This window comes from Scyliorhinus torazame, chromosome 23 (assembly GCF_047496885.1).
Source record: "Scyliorhinus torazame isolate Kashiwa2021f chromosome 23, sScyTor2.1, whole genome shotgun sequence".
In the NCBI taxonomy this organism is placed as follows: Eukaryota; Metazoa; Chordata; class Chondrichthyes; order Carcharhiniformes; family Scyliorhinidae; genus Scyliorhinus; species Scyliorhinus torazame.
The window spans coordinates 69,622,724-69,649,792 of NC_092729.1; the positions used below are offsets into that span (position 1 = coordinate 69,622,724).

Genomic DNA, 27,069 nt, shown 5'->3' on the forward strand with positions numbered 1-27,069 from the left:
TGAATCGCACATTGGATAGCGCCAGTGTGGTAGTATGCATTAGGGGTCATGTGGGACTGTGAAGCCGTGATGTCATTGGCTGACAGATCCCGGGTCCTGGTTGGCTGTTGGCCCCTAGCTCCGCCCTGAAGACGGAGTATAAGAACCAGGAGTTCTCCCCCGCAGGCCAGTCTGTTACTGAACTGCGGGGGAACAGTCACACTTAATAAAGCCTCATCGACTTCACTCTATTCGTCTCTCGGAGTCTTTGTGCGCTACAGCCAGTTTATACGACGCCCCAAGATACTATCAACACCATGGTGGTTACCAGTGGCAGGACACTGACCTGCGCTAACCATGTCAATACTGTGGCTAAAAGAGGAGATCAGAGGTCAGGAATTGGAAGGGGGCGTGTGGGGGGGAGTAACTCACCTCCTGACTCCGCAAAACTATCTACACGGCAAAAGTCAGGAATGCAATGGAATACTGTCCACTTATAGAACATAGAACAATACAGCGCAGTACAGGCCCTTCGGCCCACGATGTTGCACCGAAACAAAAGCCATCTAACCTACACTATACCTTTATCATCCATATGTTTATCCAATAAACTTTTAAATGCCCTCAATGTTGGCGAGTTCACTACTGTAGCAGGTAGGGCATTCCACGGCCTCACTACTCTTTGCGTAAAGAACCTACCCCTGACCTCTGTCCTATATCTATTACCCCTCAGTTTAAAGCTATGTCCCCTCGTGCTAGCCATTTCCATCCACGGGAGAAGGCTCTCACTGTCCACCCTATCTAACCCTCTGATCATTTTGTATGCCTCTATTAAGTCTCCTCTTAACCTTCTTCTCTCTAACGAAAACAACCTTAAGTCCATCAGCCTTTCCTCATAAGATTTTCCCTCCATACCAGGCAACATCCTGGTAAATCTCCTCTGCACCCGTTCCAAAGCCTCCACGTCCTTCCTATAATGCGGTGACCAGAACTGTACGCAATACTCCAAATGCGGCCGTACCAGAGTTCTGTACAGCTACAACATGACCTCCCGGCTCCGGAACTCAATCCCTCTACCAATAAAGGCCAACACTCCATAGGCCTTCTTCACCACCCTATCAACCTGGGTGGCAACTTTCAAGGATCTATGTACATGGACACCTAGATCCCTCTGCTCATCCACGCTTTCAAGAACTTTTCCATTAGCCAAATATTCCACATTCCTGTTTTTCCTTCCAAAGTGAATCACCTCACACTTCTCTACATTAAACTCCATCTGCCACCTCTCAGCCCAGCTCTGCAGCTTATCTATATCCCTCTGCAACCTGCTACTTCCTTCCACACTATGTAACCCTTGGATCAGGGAAGATTAAAAGGCCACTTTAATGAAGTGTTCAAAAGACTGAAAACATTTCAAAGGGAAATGACGGATATTCTATTTCCACCAGTTGGTAAGTCAGTGACGAGGGGGGTCAGAATTTTAAGATGACCTGCGAGAGAGCTAGGAATGAGTTCAGGATAAACTTATTTACTCAGAGAGTTGTTGGAGTTTGGTATTCGGTGCCGGGCGAGTGTCGGAGGTGGATTCAATAGGAGGTTTTGAGAAGAGATCTGGTTCTATACTTGAAAGTGGTGATTATAAAGGCCAAGGAGATCAAACTGGGGAATGGGGCGAGCTCTGGAACTCTTTCGGGAGCCGGTGCAGACATGATGGGCAGAATGGCTGTGCTGGAACGTTCCATGATTATAAGATGGGAAGAGGTGGTGTGGTGGGTGAAAAGAGCATCAATTGTAACTGATACTGCACATTGAGGGACAGAAGCTGGCGTGTGGCAGGATCACCAGATCCCAAGAATTGATGTCTTGTTTGGCATGGATTCATATTCCAACATGGAATTGTCTGGGATGTAATGTTAGTTTAAATGATGACAAAATGCTGAACGGTTAAACGCAGCTCCTCTTTTGAAGGCACTGGTATGCTTCAGGAAAGGAAATCTGCCGCCCTTACCTGGCCAGGCCAACATGTTCCTTCAGGCCCATATTAGTATGATTGACTGCCCTCTGAAATCGCCTAGCAAGGTCACTTAGTTCAAGGGCAATTAGTGATGAGTAAACAAAGAACACATTAACTACAGCACAAGAACAGGCCCTTCGGCCCTCCAAACCTGCGCCGACCGTGCTGCCCGCCTGACCTAAAACCGTCGACACTCCGGGTCCGTATCCCTCTTTTCCCATCTTGTTCATGTCATTATCAAGCACCCCTTAAACGTCACTATCGTTCCTGCTTCCACACCTCCTCCGGCAGCGAGTTCCAGGCACCCACTGCCCTCTGTGTAAAAAAACGTCCATCGCACATCTCCGCTAAACTTCGCCCCTCGCGCCATAAACATATGTCCCCAAGTAACTGATCTTCCACCCTGGGAAAAACATTCTAACAATCCACTCTTCCATGCCCGTAATAATTTTGTAGACTTATATCATGTCAACCCTCAACATCCGTTGTTCCAGTGAGAACAAAACAAATTCCTCCAACCTCTCCTATTAACTAATGCCCCCATACCAGGCAATGTTCTGGTAAATCTCTTCTGCAACCCCTCCAAAGCGTCCACATCCTTCTGGTAGTGTGGCGGCAAGAATTGGACACGATATTCGAAGTGTGGCCTAACTAAGCTGCAGCATTACTTGCCGATTTTTATACTCAATGCCACGGCCGATGAAGGCAAGCATGCCGTATGCATTCTTCGCTACCTTCTCGACCTGCGTTGCCACTGTCAGTGACCTGTGGACCTGTATACACAGATACCTCTGTCTTTAATTTTTTTAATTAGAGTACCCAATTTTTGTTTTTCCAAGTAAGGGACTTGGCCAATCGACCTAACCTGCACATTGTTAGGTTGTGGGGGTGAAACCCATGCAGGCATGGGGAGAATGTGCAAACTCCACACGGACAGTGGCCCAGGGCCGGGATTCGAACCCTGGACCTCAGCACCACACTCCCCGAGCTATCCACTGTGTCACATGTCTGTCAATACTCTTAATGGTTCTGCCATTTACAGTACATTCCCCACCCGTATTAGACCTTCCAAAATGCATTTCCTCACATTTATCCAGATTAAACTCCATCTTGCATCTCTCCTCCCAAGTCTCCAACCGATCTATACCTGATGTACCTCTGACAGTTCACATCGCTATCCGCAATTCCACCAACCTTTGCGTCGCCCGCAAACTTACTCATCAGAAAGTCACATTTTGTTTGAAATCATTTATAGATATTGTAAAAAGCAAGGGTCATACACTGATCCCTGAGAAACACCTATAGTCACAAGTCTCCATTCAGAAAAACACCCTTCCACTGCTACCCTCTGCCTTCTATGACAGAGCCAGTTCTGTATCCTTCTTGCCAGCTCACCTCTGATCCCATGTGACTTGATCTTCTGTACCAGCCTGCCATGAGGGACCTTGTCAAAGGACTGTGGACAACATCAAGCACTTTTGTCACTTCCTCGAGAAACTCGATCAAGTTAGTGAGGCACGACTTCCCCTTCACAAAGCCTTGCTGCCTCACTCTGAAACGCCCAATCACTTCCAAAAAGGACTGAATGCTGTCTAGACGAATCCTCTTCAATAATTTCCCTCCCTCTGACCGAAGGATCACCAGCCTGTAATTTCCTTGATTATCCCCGGTAAAAAAAAGAATTCTGGCCTGGTTGGCAACATGCCGAAGAATTAAACAATCAAAAATAAATTAAGTAACTGCAGATTGGCCCCGTCTCCAGAGAGATGGTCCGAACGAGGAACTGGAAGACTAAAAGTGGAAGTATCAATCCCCCCAGGATGAGAACAAGAGGTGAAAAGCGTTTCTTCTTTTCTCCAGCTGGGAGTTGGAAACTCTTCTTTATCAGCCCAGCTGCGGTTTGGAACCAGTTCACTTTAAGATGAGAGTTGATATCAGAAAGGAATAGCTTCCTCCTTTTGCCCCTCTGCTGTTTCCTGAAGTCACAAGATAGCCAGTCAACCGCTGCACATGTTTCCGTTTAGATTTACACTTCTGAGTTGGACTCTTGCAGACTCAATTCCACACGTCCTCCTACTTGGTTGCGCTGTGAATCATTGGCCTGAGTGTCTTATTTCTCATTCCCAGCCTGACAGGGTCGTGTGATGCCACATTCTCGCCTCTGCTGCTAGTGGAGACCACGAAAAAGGAAGGGGAACCTTTTTGAAGAAGTTCTCTCTCTGCTCTGAAAAAACCTACTCACCCCGTCTAAACTCCTGGGGGACACTTTGTTAAATAACTGTCACCATCTGTTCAGGCAGCAGCATCTCACAGTAATAGCGACTGCAACTTTATGCAAGTGTGGGGTATAAGGTAATACACTGCTCCCCCTCTATCTCCTTCAGGCCCCCTGTCCTCGCTGTCCCAGGCCGGAATCGGAATCGATCACTGGGAGCAAGACGAGATAGAGACAGGAGTCTCTATGGATCGCCCCTGGTCTTTTCTTCTCATTTGTAAGTATCAGTATGTCAGTGGCGGCTAAGGAATTTTCACAGTAACTTCATTGTTACTACTGATGTAACAAGCCGACTGATATATTTATTGATGGAGCGTTTGATCACAAGATATACTGAGTAATTCTGTCCATGGAATCGTTGCGTTCATTAACAGAGGGATTGAATTGCGTTCATTAACAGAGGGATTGAATTGCGTTCATTAACAGAGGGATTGAATTGCGTTCATTAACAGAGGGATTGAATTTAAGAGCCGTGAGGTGATGATGCAGCTGTACAAAACTTTGGTAAGGCCACATTTGGAGTACTGTGTACAGTTCTGGTCGCCTCATTTTAGGAAGGATGTGGAAGCTTTGGAAAGGTGCAAAGAAGATTTACCAGGATGTTGCCTGGAATGGAGAGTAGGTCTTACGAGGAAAGGTTGAGGGTGCTAGGCCTTTTCTCATTAGAGTGGAGAAGGATGAGGGGCGACTTGATAGAGGTTTATAAGATGATCAGGGGAATAGATAGAGTAGACAGTCAGAGACTTTTTCCCCAGGTGGAACACACCATTACAAGGGGACATAAATTTAAGGTGAAAGGTGGAAGATATAGGAGGGATATCAGAGGTAGGTTCTTTACCCAGAGAGTAGTGGGGGCATGGAATGCACTGCCTGTGGAAGTAGTTGAGTCGGAAACATTAGGGACCTTCAAGCAGCTGTTGGATAGGTACATGGATTACGGGAAAATGATATAGTGTAGATTTATTTGTTCTTAAGGGCAGCACGGTAGCATTGTGGATAGCACAATTGCTTCACAGATCCATGGTCCCAGGTTCAATTCCGGCTTGGGTCATTGTCTGTGCGGAGTCTGCACGTCCTCCCCGTGTCTGCGTGGGTTTCCTCCGGGTGCTCCAGTTTCCTCCCACAGTCCAAAGATGTGGGGGTTAGGTGAATTGGCCAATGATAAATTGCCCTTAATGTCCAAATTGCCCTTGGTGTTGGGTGGAGGTGTTGAGTTTGGGTAGGGTCTGGTGCAGACTCAAAGGGCCGAATGGCCTCCTTCTGCACTGTAAATTCAATGATAATCTATGATTAATCTAGGACAAAGGTTCGGCACAACATCGTGGGCCGAGGGGCCTGTTCTGTGCTGTATTTTCTGGCTCTTCATGTCCTGTTGACCGCAAAAATTGTCAGTTTTAATTTTCATTGCAAGGAAATGCAAAATATAGATTCAGAAAGTCAACCACAGGGATGTATCGTTCAGTGAGTCATCTGGTTATTGGTGCTCATTAAAAGCCTCTCAAGCTCCCTTTTATTTTACTTCTCATCTTTGGGCACTAAAGTGCAAGTTGTCCTGGCCAATCTACCTAACCCAGATATCTTTGGACTGTGGGTCGAATGGGAGAACCCGGAAGAAACCCATGCAGAGACGGCAATAACGTGCAAACAAATCACAGACAGTGACCCAAACCGGGTATCGAACCTGAGACCCTGGTGCTGCGAGGCAACAGTGCTAAACACTGTGCCACCGTGGAGTACCAACCTTCTGCCTTGTGATGTAACTGGTCTGTACATCAGCTACCCGTTGTTTGAAGGCCTAATATTATCCCTTTACTCTTTTATAATAATGAGAATAATAATAATCTTTACTTTCACAAGTAGGTTTACATTAACACTGCAATGAAGTTACTGTGAAAAAGTCCTCGTCGCCACATTCCGGCGCCTGTTCGGGTACACAGAGGGAGAATTCAGAATGTCCAATTCACCCAACAAGCACGTGTTTGCGGACTTGTGGGAACAAACCGGAGCACCCGGAGGAAACCCACGCAGACACGGGGAGAAGGTGCAGACTCCGCACAGACTGTGACCAAAGCCGGGAATCGAACCCGGGACCCTGGCGCTGTAAAGCAACAGTGATAATCACTATGCTAGAGTGCCGCCCTTGTGGCTGTTCCTTGCCTTTTATCTGGGACAGATTCTTGTTCTAACCATTGTGATTAGCCCACATCCAATAATTATTCTCATCTCTGCTCTAAGTAAATAATGAACATATGATACAGTAGATGGAGTAGACCATTCGGCCCATAGGGTCTGGCGCTCCATTCAATGTGATCATGGTTTAGCTAGATTTTGAACTCCATTTTCCCGCCCTCTACCCGTATCGCTTATTTTCCCAAAACGCCAATAATCTGCCTATCCCCGCCTGGAATCAATCCGGCCATTGTGGGGCAGCCCCACGCCTTCGGGAAACCCCCCCCGGGCGCCGGCAAAACGGAGACTCCCGCCGGCGGAGAATGACGCCCGTGATTTCTGGGAGGGAAGTCTCTCCTTTAAAAACACTTGTCTTTGCAGGAGCAGGCCAGTCGATTTCAGCGGGAGCGGAGCAGGTGAGTCAATTTCAGCGGGAGCAGTGCGTTAGTGATTTCTGGGAGACCTTCACAGGAGCAGGCCAGTCGATTTCAGCGGTAAACACTTACCTGGTGCCTTTTTCGGTCCCTCTTTGCTGTTTTTAAAAAAAATTTAGTGTTTTAAGGCGGGAACAGGAAGTCGACCCGCGGACTTCTGGGAAGACCCTCACCAATAAATTCTGGTGGAAAGGAAACCCGAGACACTACACGTGTAGTGTCTCCCACCCGCCCTCCTCCTCTAACCTAATAATAAAACCCATTGGTCTGAGGTAAGTGCCATATTATATTATTATTATTTTTAAAAAAAATTTAAGTTAGTTGTTAGCCAGATCTTGGTAGAAAGTTAGAGGAATGGCAGGGAAGGGAGTGCAATGTTCCTCCTGCAGGATGTTTGAGGTGAGGGATGCCGTTAGTGTCCCTGCTGATTTTACCTGCAGGAAGTGCTGCCATCTCCAGCTCCTCCAAGACCGAGTTAGGGAACTGGAGCTGGAGTTGGAAGAACTTCGGATCATTCGGGAGGCAGAGGGGGTCATAGATAGCAGCTTCAGGGAATTAGTTACACCAAAGATTGGAGATAGATGGGTAACTGTAAGAAGGACTGGGAAGAAGCAGTCAGTGCAGGGATCCCCTGCGGTCGTTCCCCTGAGAAACAAGTACACCGCTTTGGATACTTGTGGGGGGGACGACTTACCAGGGGTAAGCCATGGGGTACGGGCCTCTGGCACGGAGTCTGTCCCTGTTGCTCAGAAGGGAAGGGGGGAGAGGAGCAGAGCATTAGTAATTAAAGAGTGCATTGCCTTGGCCACTCTGTACAGGGACACGTTTAGTGAAAGGATTTTTTCCATTTTGATCCAGTGAAAAGCGAAAATAATGTGATTTCGAAAAGATCTCTAATATTCATTAATTGTAGCTTATAATATGCAATCTACACCATAAAGGCGGCGTCTGTTTCCTGACGCAGACGTCTAGGTCGACATGAAAATCTAAAATAATACTGCTGCAAAATAGTGCAACAATAAGTTGGTTCTAATTCTAAACTCTAACTTATAGGACAGTGCAACTATCATTACTGTCCAAAAACCTACAGGATTGGCGTATACCCAATACCAAATGACTGGTCATTTGATGGAGATATTAGAAATAGGCGAACACATAGGAGCAGGGTAATATTGATTCCAATAACAGGCCTCATCTAGTTGGCTGTTAAAGTGGTCAGTGCCACAGTAAAGGTATAAATGTACTGATGAATCTGGAATGTATGCAACTGCAGCAAATTTAACATATAGCAACTGATTCATGCACGGCTCTGTATATCTTCATGGCAATATAAAACATCGAGATACTAATCGTACAGGTTCCGTCTAGATATTCATACTTAGAATGTAAATATACATTGAACTCATGGGCATACATAACTGCATTATAAGTATGATTTATACTCAGCCACCCAATATTTCATTATCATGGCTACTAAGTTCAGACCAAGATGGCACGATATGCTCTCGGTAGCCCTTGGAACACCAATTGTTCCATAAGTCACAGATATTAGCATATGACAAGCAACACAACAAAACCAGTGCTGCAAGTTTGACAGGTCGCAGGAATATCTCCTCGGAGTGCCGCATATTTTCGAGACGCAACGCTTCTTATGGTGCGGAATAATATCTTTCTAGCCTTTGGGATGGTGTAAAGTATTGGCAGGAGCGAGGCGGAGTCGGATAAAGCCCACGAGGTTCAAGGCCCCTGATGGGCCCGATTTTAGGCTTCAGTAATTTGTCAGCCGAAACATGCTTTTGCGAAACGCTGCGGGGACTTGAATAATTAGTTGTGCAACATGACATCTGATTCAGCTATCAGAATGTGCAGTGAGCACAGTCCATCACTCTCGCTTCCACCTTTGCGTTTCGACAACTTGGCGCTGCAGGAAGTTAAACAGGAACGTCCATCTGGGCCATAACTGAGCTCGAACAAAGGTGACATTGAGGTTGGAGTAAGTCATAATTTAAACGCCTTTTACCTTAGTCCCTCCAGCCAACTGTATCACTGTTTATATCGGATCAGCGTCTTTATTTAGTTGGGTACGAAGTCTTACAACACCAGGTTAAAGTCCAACAGGTTTGTTTCGATGTCACTAGCTTTCGGAGCGCTGCTCCTTCCTCGGGTGAATTTATTTAGTTGGCTAGCAGCACAATTGCCAAGCAATACAAGGTTTGGGGAATTAATTGGTTATGTCTCAGACTTTAAATGTTGATGCCAACCTTCCTAAACGCAATCTGCATAATCTGCAAAGAGCAGTGAGTTTGCTGCCTCCTCGTGTTTGATTTGTATTTGACAATTGCTATCATTAACGCGAGCTAACGGCTTGGAAATGTAAAAGTAATCTATGCATAACTGTTCAAAGGGAAGGAGAGCCCTTCATGGCCAATGCAAACGTCCCTACCGACAGAACTGACTCCTTCCATGCTCACTGAAGTTCTGATTCATTTCTTCAGGAAACTGCAGCACACAAGAGCTGATCGGAAGAGGATGTCCTCACAAGGGAATTCAATTTCAGCTGTAGATTTGTAATAGGCATGGGTACCTTTTGCCTCCTTCTACTCATTGGTACGTAAAAGATAAACACGTCGTGTATGAGAACAATAAGCAGTGTTGGGGCAGCACGGTGGCACAATGGCTAGCACTGGTGTCACACGGCGCCGACGTCCCAGATTCGATCCTGATTCTGGGTCACTGTCCGTCTGGAGTTTGCACATTCTCCCCGTGTTTGCGCCCCCACAACCCAAAGAATTGGGTTGGAGACATGGATAGAGCAGGGACAGGAATGGATGTTGCAGGTTCCGGGGTTTAGGTGTTTTAGTAAGCTCAGAGAAGGAGGTAAAAGAGGGGGACGTGTGGCGCTGCTAGTCAAGAGCAGTATTACGGTGGCGGAGAGGATGCTAGATGGGGACTCTTCTTCCGAGGTAGTATGGGCTGAAGTTAGAAACAGGAAAGGAGAGGTCACCCTTTTGGGAGTTTTTTTATAGGCCTCCTAATAGTTCTAGGGATGTAGAGGAAAGGATGGCGAAGATGATTCTGGATAAGAGCGAAAGTAACAGGGTAGTTATTATGGGAGACTTTAACTTTACATAGAACATAGAACAATACAGCGCAGTACAGGCCCTTCGGCCCACGATGTTGCACCGAAACAAAAGCCATCTAACCTACACTATGCCATTATCATCCATATGTTTATCCAGTAAACTTTTAAATGCCCTCAATGCCTTTCCAAATATTGACTGGAAAAGATATAGTTTGCGTACAATAGATGGGTCGTTTTTTGTACAGTGTGTGCAGGAGGGTTTCCTGAAACAATATGTTGACAGGCCAACAAGAGGCGAGGCCACGTTGGATTTGGTTTTGGGTAATGAACCAGGCCAGGTGTTGGATTTGGAGGTAGGAGAGCACTTTGGGGACAGTGACCACAATTCGGTGACGTTTACGTTAATGATGGAAAGGGATAAGTATACACCGCAGGGCAAGAGTTATAGCTGGGGGAAGGGCAATTATGATGCCATTAGACGTGACTTGGGGGGGATAAGGTGGAGAAGTAGGCTGCAAGTGTTGGGCACACTGGATAAGTGGGGCTTGTTCAAGGATCAGCTACTGCGTGTTCTTGATAAGTATGTACCGGTCAGGCAGGGAGGAAGGCGTCGAGCGAGGGAACCATGGTTTACCAAGGAAGTGGAATCTCTTGTTAAGAGGAAGAAGGAGGCCTATGTGAAGATGAGGTGTGAAGTTTCAGTTGGGGCGATGGATAGTTACAAGGTAGCGAGGAAGGATCTAAAGAGAGAGCTAAGACGAGCAAGGAGGGGACATGAGAAGTATTTGGCAGGAAGGATCAAGGAAAACCCAAAAGCTTTCTATAGGTATGCCAGGAATAAGCGAATGACTAGGGAAAGAGTAGGACCAGTCAAGGACAGGGATGGGAAATTGTGTGTGGAGTCTGAAGAGATAGGCGAGATACTAAATGAATATTTTTTGTCAGTATTCACTCAGGAAAAAGATAATGTTGTGGAGGAGAATGCTGAGCCCCAGGCTAATAGATTAGATGGCATTGAGGTACGTAGGGAAGAGGTGTTGGCAATTCTGGACAGGCTGAAAATAGATAAGCCCCCGGGACCTGATGGGATTTATCCTAGGATTCTCTGGGAGGCCAGGGAAGAGATTGCTGGACCTTTGGCTTTGATTTTTATGTCATCATTGGCTACAGGAATAGTGCCAGAGGACTGGAGGACAGCAAATGTGGTCCCTTTGTTCAAAAAGGGGAGCAGAGAAAACCCCGGCAACTATAGACCGGTGAGCCTCACATCTGTAGTGGGTAAAGTCTTGGAGGGGATTATAAGAGACAAGATTTATAATCATCTAGATAGGAATAATATGATCAGGGATAGTCAGCATGGCTTTGTGAAGGGTAGGTCATGCCTCACAAACCTTATTGAGTTCTTTGAGAAGGTGACTGAACTGGTAGATGAGGGTAGAGCAGTTGATGTGGTGTATATGGATTTCAGCAAAGCGTTTGATAATGTTCCCCACGGTAGGCTATTGCAGAAAATACGGAGGCTGGGGATTGAGGGTGATTTAGAGATGTGGATCAGAAATTGGCTAGCTGAAAGAAGACAGAGGGTGGTGGTTGATGGGAAATGTTCAGAATGGAGTTCAGTCACAAGTGGAGTACCACAAGGATCTGTTCTGGGGCCGTTGCTGTTTGTCATTTTTATCAATGACCTAGAGGAAGGCGCAGAAGGGTGGGTGAGTAAATTTGCAGACGATACTAAAGTCGGTGGTGTTGTCGATAGTGTGGAAGGATGTAGCAGGTTACAGAGGGATATAGATAAGCTGCAGAGCTGGGCTGAGAGGTGGCAAATTGAGTTTAATGTAGAGAAGTGTGAGGTGATTCACTTTGGAAGGAATAACAGGAATGCGGAATATTTGGCTAATGGTAAAGTTCTTGAAAGTGTGGATGAGCAGAGGGATCTAGGTGTCCATGTACATAGATCCCTGAAAGTTGCCACCCAGGTTGATAGGGTTGTGAAGAAGGCCGATGGAGTGTTGGCCTTTATTGGTAGAGGGATTGAGTTCCGGAGTCGGGAGGTCATGTTGCAGCTGTACAGAACTCTGGTACGGCCGCATTTGGAGTATTGCGTACAGTTCTGGTCACCGCATTATAGGAAGGACGTGGAGACTTTGGAGCGGGTGCAGAGGAGATTTACCAGGATGTTGCCTGGTATGGAGGGAAAATCTTATGAGGAAAGGCTGATGGACTTGAGGTTGTTTTCGTTGGAGAGAAGAAGGTTAAGAGGAGACTTAATAGAGGCATACAAAATGATCAGGGGGTTGGATAGGGTGGACAGTGAGAGCCTTCTCCCGTGGATGGAAATGGCTGGCACGAGGGGACATAGCTTTAAACTGAGGGGTAATAGATATAGGACAGAGGTCAGAGGTAGGTTCTTTACGCAAAGAGTAGTGAGGCCGTGGAATGCCCTACCTGCTACAGTAGTGAACTCGCCAACATTGAGGGCATTTAAAAGTTTATTGGATAAACATATGGATGATAATGGCATAGTGTAGGTTAGATGGCTTTTGTTTCGGTGCAACATCGTGGGCCGAAGGGCCTGTACTGCGCTGTATTGTTCTATGTTCTAATTGCAGGGTAGGTGGATTAGCCACGCGAAATTGCCCCTTAATTGGAAACAATGAATCGGGTACTCTAAATGTATTTTAAAAAGAAATAACATTAATCAGTGTTAAAACGCCCATTCTTTTGGGCAGAGCTAATTTACTCCGAATTGAATCTTCACGTTGAGTAGTCACTTCAAATGTCTGTAACAGGGACGACAGCATAATTTGAATGCGACTGGAACACGGGGACTAATAGTCCGAGAATATAACGCGTCTGTGGTAATATAAATACAATTAATTGACAAACCTGGAAATAATATGTAACTTTTCACGATAACATTAATTAGGCAATGAAATAGAACCATCAAGCTTTTAAATGTTACGCCACATATAGAAATAAAGACAATTCATAGACTCCTTTCAATGGAGATTGCGGCCATTCGGCCCATCATGTCTGCAGGAACTCTCCGAAAGAGCACCCTACACGGGGCCAACCCCTTTGCCCTGCCCACGTAACTCCACGTTTGGAAATTCAAGGGCAATTTTGCATGGCCAGTACACCTAACCAGCACATACTTGACATGTGGGAAGAAATCAGAGCACACGGAAGTGAAGCACGCAGACATGTGGGGAATGTGCACACTCAAAGAACAAAGAACAAAGAAATGTACAGCACAGGAACAGGCCCTTCGGCCCTCCAAGCCCGTGCCGACCATGCTGCACATCTGAACTAAAATCCCCGACACTTCTGAGGACCATATCCCTCTATTCCCGTCCTATTCATGGAGTTGTCCAGACGCCCCTTAAAAGTTAGTATTGTGTCAGCTTCCACTCCTTCCCCCGGCAGTGAGTTCCAGGCACCCACCACCCTTTGTGTAAAAGACTTGCCTCCTACATTAGCTTTAAACCTTGCCCCATGCAACATAAAACGATGCCCCCGAGTAATTGACTCTTCCACCCTGGAAAACGACCAGACAAAGGACAATTTTAATGACACCTCGAGTGTATTAAGAAGGTCCAAGAGGATAAGGGAACAACCTGCTGGTCTAAACTTGTAAACAATAATAACCTATAATTCTCTAATTGTGATATTAGTATATCTGTCATGACATTGAACATGACAGACAAAAATTAATTCCCGTACACGTATTAAACGTTTGAAAGTGTTTCAAACATTTTTCAAAGAAAAGTGGATGTTACATTACGCAGAATGTCAAGTATATAAAGGGTTAATGTAATATCATAACTGGCCACCAGATGGAGCTGGGAATAGAATTTTATGAAGCACTGACTCGAAGACAGTCACCTGAGCTGTGAAAGGAACCACTTTACCATTGTGCCGCTCTTTACAATTACAAATTGAAGCACCAATTAGCCTTTCCAGTCGATTCAGCCAACACAGCCATTCAATATGATACGGGCAGATCCCAAAACTCAGCGTCATATCGCCAAGTACTCCCGAAACCACTGACGCATTTAATTTCTAGGAGTGTATCTATTTCCTTCCCACATGCATTATGCGAATGACACCGCATAGCCTTGTGTTGTGCCGAATTCCACACGCTCACCAGCCTCTGCGAGGAGTAAGTACTCCACATCTGAGGCCTCATTCTGAGATTTTTCGTTTCCTGAGACCGTGGCCAACTCTTCTAGATCACGCAGACGAGGAAACGTAATTTGTGTTTCAATTCTGACCCCCGCCCGTCAGAATTGTATTGGTTTCATTCAGATCCCCGCTCATTCTTGCACACTCCATTGATTGCCATTTCCCGTACCACAATCCTGCCATCACAATAATAAATCGGGGGAACCTTCAGTACAAGTTCTCTGCTGAATGTAGATAATTTAAAAGAGACGGCGACCAATTTGTCGCAAAATACTGAACATCATAGTTTTGAACCTTCGACTACTGTTTTAAACTCCACGGCGGCAAACTGGCGCTGTGGCAAGTACAGCTGCCTCACGGGGCTGAGGTCCGGGTTTAATCCCAGGCCCGGCTCACTGTTTGTGTGGAGTTTGCACATTCTCCCCGTCTGCATGTGTCTCACCCGCACAACCCAAAGATGCGCATGGTAGTTAGATTGGCCACGCTAAATTGCCCCTTAATTGGGAAAAAAAAGAATCGGTTACTCTAAATTTATTTTTATAAAATAAAATAAACTCCACTTGAAAATAAAACACCCCCCCCCCCCCCCACTCATTAAGACCCCCATCTTTGACATTCTAAGGCCTACAGCTCTCTTATAGAATCATAGAAGTTTACAGCATGGAAACAGGCCCTTCGGCCCAACCAGTCCATGCCGCCCAGTTTTTACCATTAAGCTAGTCCCAGTTGCCCGCACTTGGCCCATAACCCTCTATACCCATCTTACCCATGTAACTATCTAAATGCTCTTTAAAAGACACAATTGTACCCGCCTCTACTACTACCTCTGGCAGCCCATTCCAGACACTCACTACCCTCTGAGTGAAGAAATTGCCCCTTTGGGCCCTTCTGAATCTCTCCCCTCTCACCTTAAACCTATGCCCTCTAGTTTTAGATTCCCCTACTTTTGGGAAAAGATGTCGACTATCTACCTTATCTATGCCCCTCATTATTTTATAGACCTCTATAAGATCACCCCTAAGCCTCCTACGCTCCAGGGAAAAAAGTCCCAGTCTATCCAGCCTCTCCTTATAACTCAAACCATCAAGTCCCGGTAACATCCTAGTAAATCTTTTCTGCATTCTTTCCAACATCTTTGAAATCCAGGTAAAAATACTTGATGTGCTTCGACCAATCAAACAACCGTTAAAATAAGTCGATCAAATTATTAATACATTGATTTATTATTCACTTAGAGTGCCTTATCTTATTTGTTGGACCGTAGTTAACCAAATCATTCTTCTTTCTAAAAGACTCGCCACTACAACCCAGCGGCACAGTGGTTAGCACTGCTGCCTCACACCGTCAGCGACATGGTTCAATGACGATTGTCGGTGTGGAGTTTGACATTTTCCCCATGTCTGCGTGGGTTTCCTCCGGGTGCTCCGGTTTCCTCCCACAGTCAAGAGCTGTGGAGGTTAAGTGGATTGCCCGTGTTAAACTGCCGCTCAGGGTGGTGTGACATGAATAAGGTGGGAACGCGGGCCTCGGTAGGATGGCTTTTCGAACAGTCGGTCCAGAAAGTGGGACGAATGACCACCTTCCGCACTGTAGTGATTCTATGATTCACCAACATTGAATCCTCCCCATGATTTTACGCCACTTAACAGTCAGTCCTCGAACGTCTGGCTGTGCATCAAAAGGAAACTGGAAATTGTGGATAGCAGACCTGAATTTGTACACTTCTCACCCACGGCAATGGAAGCGATGTTTAATGTGTGTGACCTGACGGATGTGCTTTATCAGTTCACAATGTTTCAGAACCTCGCATGTAGAACGCAGTTGCATCTGAAAATGAGAAGATTAACATCTGTCACCTTGTATTCACTTCCGCAGTATCAGGTTTTCGTCACATCACCAGCAAAGGTATGTTAATATTGCAGTGTGATAATTATTTTGTGAAAGTTAATGAAAGGACGGCGTGGGGGAGGTGAGGGAATGGGTGGCGGGATTGCTAGGTTTATCGGCGGTTAGCTGACTTGCAGTTGGTGACATTCCCCTTTAATTCACATTCAAATAGAACAATGTTACGTTCAGATACATCTCCTTCCAGACATGTGTTTCGGTAGGATTAAATAAGTGGGGGCAGGGTGATTTGATGAATCACTAGCTTTCCAATCCTTCTCGCTGAACTTGACATTACCTGGAGTATACAAGTAGCCTTGTGGATAGCACAATTGCTTCACAGCTCCAGGGTCCCAGGTTTGATTCCCGGCTTGGGTCACTGTCTGTGCGGAGTCTGCACATCCTCCCCGTGTGTGCGTGGGTTTCCTCCGGGTGCTCCGGTTTCCTCCCACAGTCCAAAGATGTGCGGGTTAGGTGGATTGGCCATGAAAAATTGCCCTTTGTGTCCAAAATTGCCCTTAGTGTTGGGTGGGGCTACTGGGTTATGGGGGTAGGGTGGAGGTGTTGACCTTGGGTAGGGTGCTCTTTCCAAGAGCCGGTGCAGACTCGATGGGCCGAATGGCCTCCTTCTGCACTGTAAATTCTATGTAAACAGAGCAGTGAGGTTCATTCTCAAGTTTCAACAAACCTGTTGTCCTTGTTTTGCCAGCGTCATCGCGGGAACCGGCTGCCCGGTTACATTCTATTCAGGCATCCCAATTCGAACAACAAGGTCAGGAATTTGCGCTTAGTTGACCACACACCTGAACGAATTCAATATGGTGGCGAAACATAAGGCCGTGCGGGGGAGAGGGGGCCGGGGGGTGGGGTTGGTGGTGGTGGTGGCAGGATGATCTATGCGATTATGCTGGTGGAGCACTGGAAGTTTTGAAAAGCCGGATGTCGTAATGTTACCAGACGAGCTGGCCTTGAGCATTGGATCAAATTCAGCAGCTGGTGGAATTTAATAAATTAAACTAGAATCCAACAACTCCGCTCTGTAATGGTCTAAAATCACTCAGGTTCATTAGTGACTTTTCATAAGAAAATCTACCGTCCTAACCTTGTCTGACACATGTGAATCCAGGTCCAGTTAATAGTACATCAAGAGAGATTGGAAAGGTTGGGGTTACTATTCTGGCTACAAATAAGGCTGAGGGGTGAATCACTTGAGGTGTACATAATTATGAGGGGAAGAGATAGGGTGGATTGGATTTTTTACCTCTTAGTGGAGAATTCTAGAACCAAGGGACAGAGATGCAAGATAGGCAGAAGGTTCAGAGGGGACGTGAGGAAGAAATAAATTTGTTCAGTGCGTCGTGGGGGTCTGGAATTCCCTGCTCGGTGATAGAGGCAGAGACCCTGAGCTCTTCCAAAATCACATCTGCACCTTCAGTGCGCCAAGCTACTGGGCTGTGGACTAGCTGCAGTAAGGTGGGATTAGAAAGGACACCATGATGTCCTGTGGCTGGCATGGTAAGCTGGGTCCAATGGCTTCATCCTGTGCAGTAACCTTTCCATAATGCTAGGATTCTAAGCCAGTTGGTTGAGCTGACATGGCTTAAATTAGCACCCTTGCCTCCTTTAGCCTATATGGAACAAGCAGACCCACAGCAATTTGGTTCACTGGCCCTGAAATGGCCAAGCGAGGAACTCAGTGAAAAGGCGATTTTATGATTGGCAACAATGTTGACGTCCACATCAATTGAACTTTTGTTTTTGAAGTTTCCACTGGACCGAATATACGGTTATTCTTATCAATTCATAAAGTTAGGCACTGGAGAGTGAACTGTTTATCTTGACTGCGATCTCCACTGATAGCGCTTATGTTGAGGCAACATTCGGCTGAAGTAATGTCGAGGACCATAAAACTCTTGCATGGAACTCTCTATTTCCAGACCCAGGTCTGCTGAGGCATTTTCACATGAACACGCCTCCAAATAGACTGCCTGCCGCTTCCATGCGATTCTGGATCAGAAGCGTCAGGGTAGCAGGATCTCAGTTTAGATATTCTGGAACACGAAGATAATTCCTGCTGCCTCTGATCCCCCTGATTCAATAATGGCAATGTGACTTCATCTGTTAATACATCATGTGGACATTGACGGCCGGGGAACGAGGGTGCATTGGATTTCAGGAACTGCCAGCTTGAAGCATCCAGCTCCCATATTGCTTCCAAGATAGCCGTTATTCATGTAACATACCTGCCCAGTAATAAATGCCCCAGACCAAGTATTTTGAAAGGTCCCGGCACGAAGTGAAGGCTGTGACCGTTCTTATTGTTTTCTATCGTCTCCTAATTTGAAATGATGATTATTAAATACTTCACAAGTAGCACTTGTACTTTCACCGTGTAAAATGATCCATGACATTAACTACAATGGAGAGTGAAAACCATCGGTTCAATATTTCTAATCATTTGTATCTGTCATTGTCTTTCAAACAGCAGAAGTCCCAAAGGTGGTGATTATTGTTCCCAGTGATCAAATTATAAAAGAAGGGTTCTATTTCGAAATGCAGTGCCTCTACAATAACAGATATACGAAATACTCCTGGTACAAAGATAACCAATCATTTGGATATAATAGTTTCACATTCTCAGGAACTGCAGACCCTCGCACTGGAGGATCATACAGCTGCAGAGTTGGATGGTGGCCAAAATATCGAAGGAGTGAACCTCTGAACGTTGTCACTGTCGGTATGTTAACTCTGGACGTTATGATAAAACCTTATTCTCGGTCAAGAAAACTATCGTTTGCAAAGACATCGAACATTCAAATGTAATATCGAACACACATCATACTCGGATGAAGTAGGGGCAGCACGTTGGCGCAGTGGTTAGCACTGCTGCCTCACAGCGCCGAGGTCGCTGATTCTATCCCGGCCCTGGGTCACTGTCCGTGTGGAGTTTGCACATTCTCCCCGTGTCTGCGTGGGTATCGCCCCCACAACCGAAAGATGTGCAGGGTAGGTGGATCGGCCACGCTAAATTGCCCCTTAATTGTAAAAATGAATTGGGTACTCTATTTTGTTTTTAAATACTCAGATGAAGTTGACAATTGGCGACAGGTCAGAGATGTACTGAACTCTATACCCTCTGCCAAATAGGCAGAGACCCGCTGTTCCCCAGGGGCAGAACGTACAAACCCACAAATTACATTTACCTTAAATTATTAACAACTTTGAGAGTTCAATTGTTCACAGATTTAGCAAACCAACCAGCAGACAGTTGCCCACCATTCTCATAGTTTTCAATTCATCGGAAAGACAAAACCAACAAACATGCCTTCGTCGTGAGAGGGTGTAATTCTCATTGATTTTAACACACAGCTTACATAGCAGCTCAGATTAGGCTGCATGGAGTGTGCGTTGTGCATTATATCAAATAAATGAGAGGAATCATTAATGCTTTTATTGCGGCTACATTTTAGATTCATATGTCTTTTGACCTCCGAACATGTTTTATTTTCAATGGACCGCTTCAAAAATATGCAATGGTATGCCTTTGAGGTCCATTTGCAGTTGAAATATGCAATTGACACTTCCGTTTGAAGATACCGGATCGTCTGCATAGTCAGATGTGGATTCATTTGCAAAATGAACTAGCATGGTTCGCGGGTGGGAGGGGGAGTCCAACAGTTACCTAAATGTAGGATAATGGCTGATAATATAATCAGCTGTGTATAAGCAATGCAGTAAGCTGCGACCTGATTGCAGGTGTATTCATAGAAACATAGAATTTACAGTGCAGAAGGAGGCCATTCGGCCCATTGAGTCTCCACCGGCCCTTGAAAAGAGCACCCCACCCAAGCCCACTCCTCCATTCTATCCCCGCACCTCCACCCTATCCCCGTAAACCCACCTACACTTGTTTAGACACTAGGGGCAATTTATCAAGGCCAATCCACCTAAACTGCACATCATTTGGACTGTGGGAGGAAACCGGAGCAGCCGGAGGAAACCCACGCACACACGGGGAGAACGTGCAGACACGGCGCAGAGAGTGCCCCAAGCCGGGAAACAAACATGGGACCCTGGAGCTGTGCAGCAACAGTGCTAACCACTGTGCTCCCGTGCCGCCCGTATTATCGTGCCATTGTGTGTACTGTAATAAAAATAACCTCACTTTGAGTACACGTTAAAATAATCTGCGTATGTCCAATCGGACGCCTGCTTTCCAGTCTCTTTATTTCATTGGAATTGAGGCAGGGTGAGACAAATCCAAGTGTGAGTTTGGAAGCTGTAACTTTCAAGCTAGGTGGGAATTGAATTGAATTGGTAAGACTGCTCCTTTTGCAATTTCAGTAGTCCATCCTAATACAACATTTGTGCAGTAAAGTTTAATAAGGAGCTGTCCGCCCGTACATAACTGAGTGGCAGTTGACTGCCAATCACCTCAAGCCTAATTTGGAGGCAAGTGCTGCTGATTGCAATTGTTTTATAGGAAAGTTACCAGGTGTTAGTCGTCTTAAGCCTTTTTAAGAAGGAGATTTGAAGCTCACCAGTGAGCACTCCCTGTGAGATAGAGGACAGAACCAGAGTGAGAAACGAGGAGGAGTGAGTTGGGAATTTGAAGCTAGGTGGGAATGCGAGGCTGGGTGGGAGGAGGTGCTTTACATCCCTAGGTTTGTGACAATCAAATTTCCAGTGAGTGGCCTTGCCCTGCTTCAAGTTACTAGAAGGGAGAGAGTTGATTGGTGAGTAGCAAAGTAAGGCAGGTAAGCCCTTCGTGTGGAGAGCGGAGACGAATGGGAGAAATCCGCAGTCTGGGAGGGTTAGTGGTACTTGTGTCTCTTTATGATTTCAAATTGTGTCGCAGATAAACTGAGACGTGACGACGCAGTAACACTGTGACCCGAGTGGCTGGGAGGGAACTTGAGTCAAATTTGGAAAAAAAGAAAATTGAACAACTAATTAATATACTAGGTAGAATAGTAACTGAACCTGAGGGTGGCGATTCGTATTTAACATTTAATTTTCCAGTAGTAGTCCAAAATATACACTTTCGACTTCTCCACTTATGTGGATAAATGAGACGCTTTTTTTGTCGGCTTGGGATGAATAAAGACCACGCATAAAAGGCACATGTTGTCTCAGAAACAACAGACATAATGGAAGGGAATTACTGTAAGTACGCCATAAACATTTTTAAAACAGCGATATTTAAATGTAAGTTACCGAAGAACTGCCCCATAGGCAGTATCATCATTTATTTCGAGGTGGAACCCATTAACACCTCAGAAACCGAATTGGTGGCAGTCTTGGGGATGTGACTGCCCTGGATTGAAATCAGGAAATTGGCAGACGCTCCGTCACGGGTCATTTCTCTAATATCAGCGAATTAGCAAGAATTTTGTGGACCAAGGAGCAGAACGCCGGGAACACGAATTGCCTGTTTATGGTACAACCCAGTAGGTGATTGGCTTCGATCAGCTAGATTTTTAGACTTCGTTATTTCACGCCTAGGCAGGGGAAGGTTTTTTTAAGAGGGAGTGGGTTGCTAATCGGTTTGTAAAATAGCTTATTGGATATCAACATCTCCATTGGAATGTTGAAGGCCAAATACAATCTGGAATCTCCACATAAACTAATGGGGCAATTAATGTTGCGACTGGTTTCCAGATTGTACCATTGGTAACGAAGGAGATGATGCCTGTCACCTTGGATGTTGAGTTGCATATTCAAGATACACTTGTCAAATATTTAAGAAGTGTATTTTCCCAATTTCCATTTATATTTACCTGCGAAGTTCCCAACATGTTTTCCAGCTGCTGATCCAACGTTAACTCTGGAGGTAAAGCCACAATACCCACTTTTAGGTGATACTATTTTCCTGGAATGTCTGCTGTTTCCACTCAGTCCTTTTGGAATATCTCCCTTCCAATGGTATCAACACAATGATTTGATTCGAGAATCCGTTGAAAAGCGGATCAGCATAGAAAGTGCTAAAATGTCGGATGCAGCATCTTATCGGTGTGAACTGAATGCAAAGTATAGAAAGTGGGTCTCCAAGACAGTGAACATCTCTGTGACAGGTTAGTCATTGGTTTTCCTTGCGAATGTTTTGGAATTTATGGATACAGTTAAACAGAATATACAAACGATATCTTTGAAATTCTCTTCCGAGGTCGTTGAGTGACGTTTATAATTTTAAGATGAACATTTCCGCAAAACACAATTGAGCATAATATCAGCAATCTACCGTTGAATTCAATTGGAGCGATCGCGTGAGGGGCGTGTCCATCCAGGTTCTCCAAGTCAAAAACCCATTACGATTCTGTAACTGGTCTGATTAGTAAGTTTGCAGACGACACAAAGGTTGGTGGAATTGCAGATAGCGATGAGGACTGTCAGAGGATACAGCAGGATTTAGATTGTTTGGAGACTTGGGCGGAGAGATGGCAGATGGAGTTTAATCCGGACAAATGTGAGGTAATGCATTTTGGAAGGTCTAATGCAGGTAGGGAATATACAGTGAATGGTAGAACCCTCCAGAGTATTGAAAGTCAAAGAGATCGAGGTGTACAGGTCCACAGGTCATTGAAAGGGGCAACACAGGTGGAGAAGGTAGTCAAGAAGGCCTACGGCATGCTTGCCTTCATTGGCCGGGCATTGAGTATAAGAATTGGCAAGTCATGTTGCAGCTGTATAGAACCTTAGTTAGGCCACACTTGGAGTATAGTGTTCAATTCTGGTCGCCACACTACCAGAAGGATGTGGAGGCTTTAGAGAGGGTGCAGAAGAGATTTACCAGAATGTTGCCTGGTATGGAGGGCATTAGCTATGAGGAGCGGTTGAATAAACTCGGTTTGTTCTCACTGGAACGAAGGAGGTTGAGGGGAGACCTGATAGAGGTATACAAAATTATGAGGGGCATAGACAGAGTGGATAGTCAGAGACTTTTCCCAGGGTCGAGGGGTCAATTACTAGGGGGCATATGAGGGGCATAGACAGAGTGGATAGTCAGAGACCTTTCCCAGGGTCGAGGGGTCAATTACTAGGGGGCATAGGTTTAAGGTGAGAGGGGCAAGGTTTAGAGTAGCTGTACGAAGCAAGTTTTTTACGCAGAGGGTAGTGGGTGCCAGAGGAGGTGGTGGAAGCAGGGACGATAGTGACATTTAAGGGGCATCTTGACAAATACATGAATAGGATGGGAATAGAGGGATACGGACCCAGGAAGGATTGTAGTTTAGTCGGGCAGCATGGTTGGCGCGGGCTTGGAGGGCCGAAGGGCCTGTTCCTGTGCTGTACATTTCTTTGTTCTTTGTTCTTGATTCACTTTCCTTCCCAAAACTCTGCTCACAAGCTGCATGTGTCATTCTGTCCTGCAAAATCCAGCTCGGTTTTAACTTCAACATCTTGTGCTGCTTTGTCTCCCGAAACATTAACTCAATCTTTGACCAAAATAAACAGAATATCTCCAGGAAGCTTCACTCGGGACATCCAGCAAACCCAAATACTTCTGAGAGTTCTTGAATACCCTAAAGAATAGGAACTTGAACAGATACTTGATTTTATTTTCTCCGTGACATTTTCACATTATCAAGCCAGGCCGAGCGTGTTTCTAAATATTGCTTCTCGGCACAACACGGTTGTGTTGTGGTCCTAGCCTCCGAAAGTGCAATGCAACAAGCATTAAGGCTGGCAGAGTACACCTGCGCCATGAAAATTGCCTGCGCACTGATTCACTCACTTGCATGATGAAGGGATGCAACCTCGCACCTGCTGTTACATTATAACCCCAGTTGGCTGGACAGCTAGTTTGTGAAGCAGAGTAAAGCTAACCACGAGGGTTCATGTCCAGGCTGAGGTTTTTCATCAAGAACCGTATTTCCAACCTTGCCCCTCGCCTGAGTTGTGGTGATCCTCCGTTTAAATCATCATCAATCCGCTCTCCTCCCTGAAACGTGAAGGTAACCTATGGCCACCTGGACTATGGCGACTTGACTGAGTTTTACTGGCAGTCAAAATAACGCATGGTCTTCAATGCAGTCCGAGGTCGCTGAGAACTGATACTCCCGCGTTATACACAATTAGTATCGTTTTGTAGAAAAGTCTGAAAGGGGTGTAAAATCAGTTATCGTTTTAAAGAGGGGGTGGCATAATTCAGTCTAATGTTGAAACAGTTCAAAAGAGGAATTCACAACAATATCTCAGCGTCTCGTCAGAATTGGATACATACAGACATCGAGGATATTCTGAAATAGAGACAGCTCTATTTAATCTCAGCGATCTGTTAATGGAACATCTTTCGCTAAATTTCTTTATTGACTGAGCTATAGCTGTGTGATATATTCCAATCACATTGTTGACTGCAATCTCCGCTCTCAAAGCAACGGCTGAATCGACCTCCTTCCGTTTCATGGCCTGAAACCCCTTGAATCAGATTATCTTTGGATTATGGCAGCCTTTCTACCTAACGAAATCAACACGTAAAGGTTATTTTCATGATTATCTTCAAACCAAATTGTTAATTCCAGAAGGGCAGGGTTGGCAGCTGGGCGTTGGAGGTATAAATGCTGCAGGAGAGATCGAGGGGGTGTAGAAGGGGTGGTGGAGCAGCAGTACTGATTCAGGAGAATATTATAGCCGTACTGCGGGAGGACAACCCTGAAACCTCATACAACGAGGCAATCTGGTTCGAGCTTAGGAACAGGAAAAGGCAATCATAATATAGGGGGTTTATTACAGGACCCTCAACTGAAAGCGAGAGATAGAGGAGCAGATAGATAGCTTTTTGATAGGTGCAAAAGTAATAGGGTTGTTGTGGTCGGGGATATTAACTTCCCCGATATTGATTGAAACTCACTTCGTGCTCGGGGCTTGGATGGGGCAGAGTTTGTCAGGTGTATCCAGGAAGTGTTTGTGAGGTGTATCCAGGAAAACTTTCCAATGCAATATATGGATAGTGGAACTGGGGAAGAGGCAGTACTGGAGCTGGTGTTGGAGAATGAGCCTGGACAGGTGGTTGAGGTTTCAGTAGGGAAACATATTGTACGTATTGACCACAATTACATACGTTTTAGTGTACTTTTGGATAGAGATACGGATAACCCTCGCCTTAAGGTTAAACACTGTGGAAAGGCAAATTAGGATAACATTAGACAGGAATTAAAGAATTTGGACTTGATGCATCTATTGGGGGGTAAATCGGACATGCGTGTGCCTGTCAAGCAACAGTTTATTAGGATTCAGCAACGCCACGTTCTGGAAAGAATGAAAGATATGTATGGGAAGTTTAGAGAGCCTTGGATAAGGGGGGTTATTTTGAACCTCGTCCAAAAAAAAGGGGGGTTTGTACCATCTTGAAGGCTGGGGTCAGTCCAAACCCAAAACCTTTTGTTCATATGTAAAAAGTAAGAGCGCGGCCAGAGAAAGGATTGAGCCACAAGAACAGTGGGAGGAATCTGTGTTGAGCCAGAGGAAATGGAGAAGGTAATAAATGTGTACTTTGCATCCGTGTTCAACAAAGCAAAGGACTTTGTGGAAGATGACTTTTGGGTATGGTGTGTGGATAGTCTAGATCATGTTGACATCAGAAATGTGGAGATATTGGGATTTTAAAAATACATTAAAGTAGATAAGTCTCCTGGACCGGATGGTTTTTACGCCAAAATACTGAGGGAAGCAAGGGAGGAAATTGCTGAGGCCTTCACAGACATCTTTGGATCCACTTTGGCTAAAGGTGAGATCCCGAGGAATGGAGATTAGCTAATGTTGTATGGCTGTTAAACAAAGGTAGCAGGGATAATCCAGGAAAATACAGTCGGGTGAATCGCACCAGTAGTTAGGTAAATTATTGGAGATAATTCTCAGGGACAGGATTGATACCCATTTGGAAACAAATTGACACATTAGCGATGGACAACATGGTTCTTGATTGAGTTGTTTGAGGAGGTGACAAAGATGATCGATGAGGCGACGGCGGTGGATGTTGTTTACATGGAATTAAGTAAAGTCTTTGACAAGGTGCCTCATGGCAGACTGTACGAAAGGGAAGCCACAGGTGATCAAAGGTGAGGTGGCAAGATGGATACAGAACTGGCTCGGTCACAGAGGCAGAGGATAGCAGTGGAAGGGTGTTTTTTTCTGGATTAAATGTGTTCCACAGGGGTCTGTGCTGGGGCCTCTATTGTTTGTAGGGTACATAAATGATTTGGAGGAAAATGTAGCTGGTCTGCTTCGTAAGTTCGCGGACCAGACCAAGGTTTGTGGAGTGACAGATAAGTGTTGAGGATTCCCAGAAGATACAGCTGAACATATATAGGTTGGTACTTAGGGAGAAAATGGTAATGGAGTTTAATCTGGACCAATGTGAGGCAATTCATTTTGGTAGGTCGAAAATAGAGGGGAAATATACAGTAAATGACAAAACACTTCAGCATATAGAAAGTCCGAGAGATCTGGGCATACAGGTCCACAGATGTTTGAAAATGGCAACACATGTGGGCAAGGTATTCAATAAAACATCTGAAATTATTCCCTTCATTGGACTGGGCAGCGAGAATAAAAACTGGCAAATCATGCGACAGTTGTAGACCACCTTTGTGAGTCCGTACTTGTAATATTGCGCACAGTTCTGGTTGCCACGCTCCAGAAGGATGTAAAGGCTTTGGAGAGGGTGATGGGAAGGTTTACCAGGATGTTGCCTGGTCTGGCGGTTGATAGGTGTGATAAGAGGACGAATAGACTCGCACTGTTTTCATTAGAAGGACAGAGGTTGAGGGGTGACCTGATGGAGGTCTTCAAGATTGTGAGAGGCATGGATAGACTGGATGGGCAGGCACTCTTTCCCAGGGTGGAGGGGTTCAGTCACCACGGGTCATATGTTTAAGGTCCGTGGGGCAAAGAATAGATGTGATGTGAGGGGCAGGGTTTTTTACACCGAGTGTGATAAGTAACTTGAACACGGTGCCAAGGGAGGTTGTGGAATCTGATACATTAACGGCGTTCAAAATGTACCTCGACAAATACATGGATAAGATGTGTATAGAGGTATACGGCTCGA

General features: G+C 45.5%; 1 protein-coding gene and 1 long non-coding RNA gene across 5 annotated transcripts in view; one reads left to right on the forward strand and one right to left on the reverse strand.

Moving 5' to 3' along the window:
• The window catches only part of LOC140399617 (uncharacterized), a 295,698-nt gene that overhangs the window by 145,713 nt on the left and 122,916 nt on the right, over nt 1-27,069 (reverse strand). The gene's annotated exons all lie outside the window — the stretch shown is intronic.
• LOC140399614 (Fc receptor-like protein 2) overlaps nt 4,071-27,069 on the forward strand; it is a 42,788-nt gene continuing 19,789 nt past the window's right edge. The window contains exons 1-5 of one of the 4 annotated variants that reach the window (XR_011937764.1): nt 4,071-4,485; nt 9,367-9,478; nt 16,014-16,043; nt 18,508-18,759; nt 21,830-22,096. Coding sequence is in view for 3 of the 4 variants with exons in the window: in XM_072489145.1 (XP_072345246.1) it covers nt 9,448-9,478; nt 16,014-16,043; nt 18,508-18,759; nt 21,830-22,096 (580 nt within the window). In the remaining variant the exon portion in view is untranslated. The remainder of the gene's footprint in view (nt 4,486-9,366; nt 9,479-16,013; nt 16,044-18,507; nt 18,760-21,829; nt 22,097-27,069) is intronic. The other 3 variants (XM_072489144.1, XM_072489145.1, XM_072489143.1) reach the window with 3 other exon arrangements.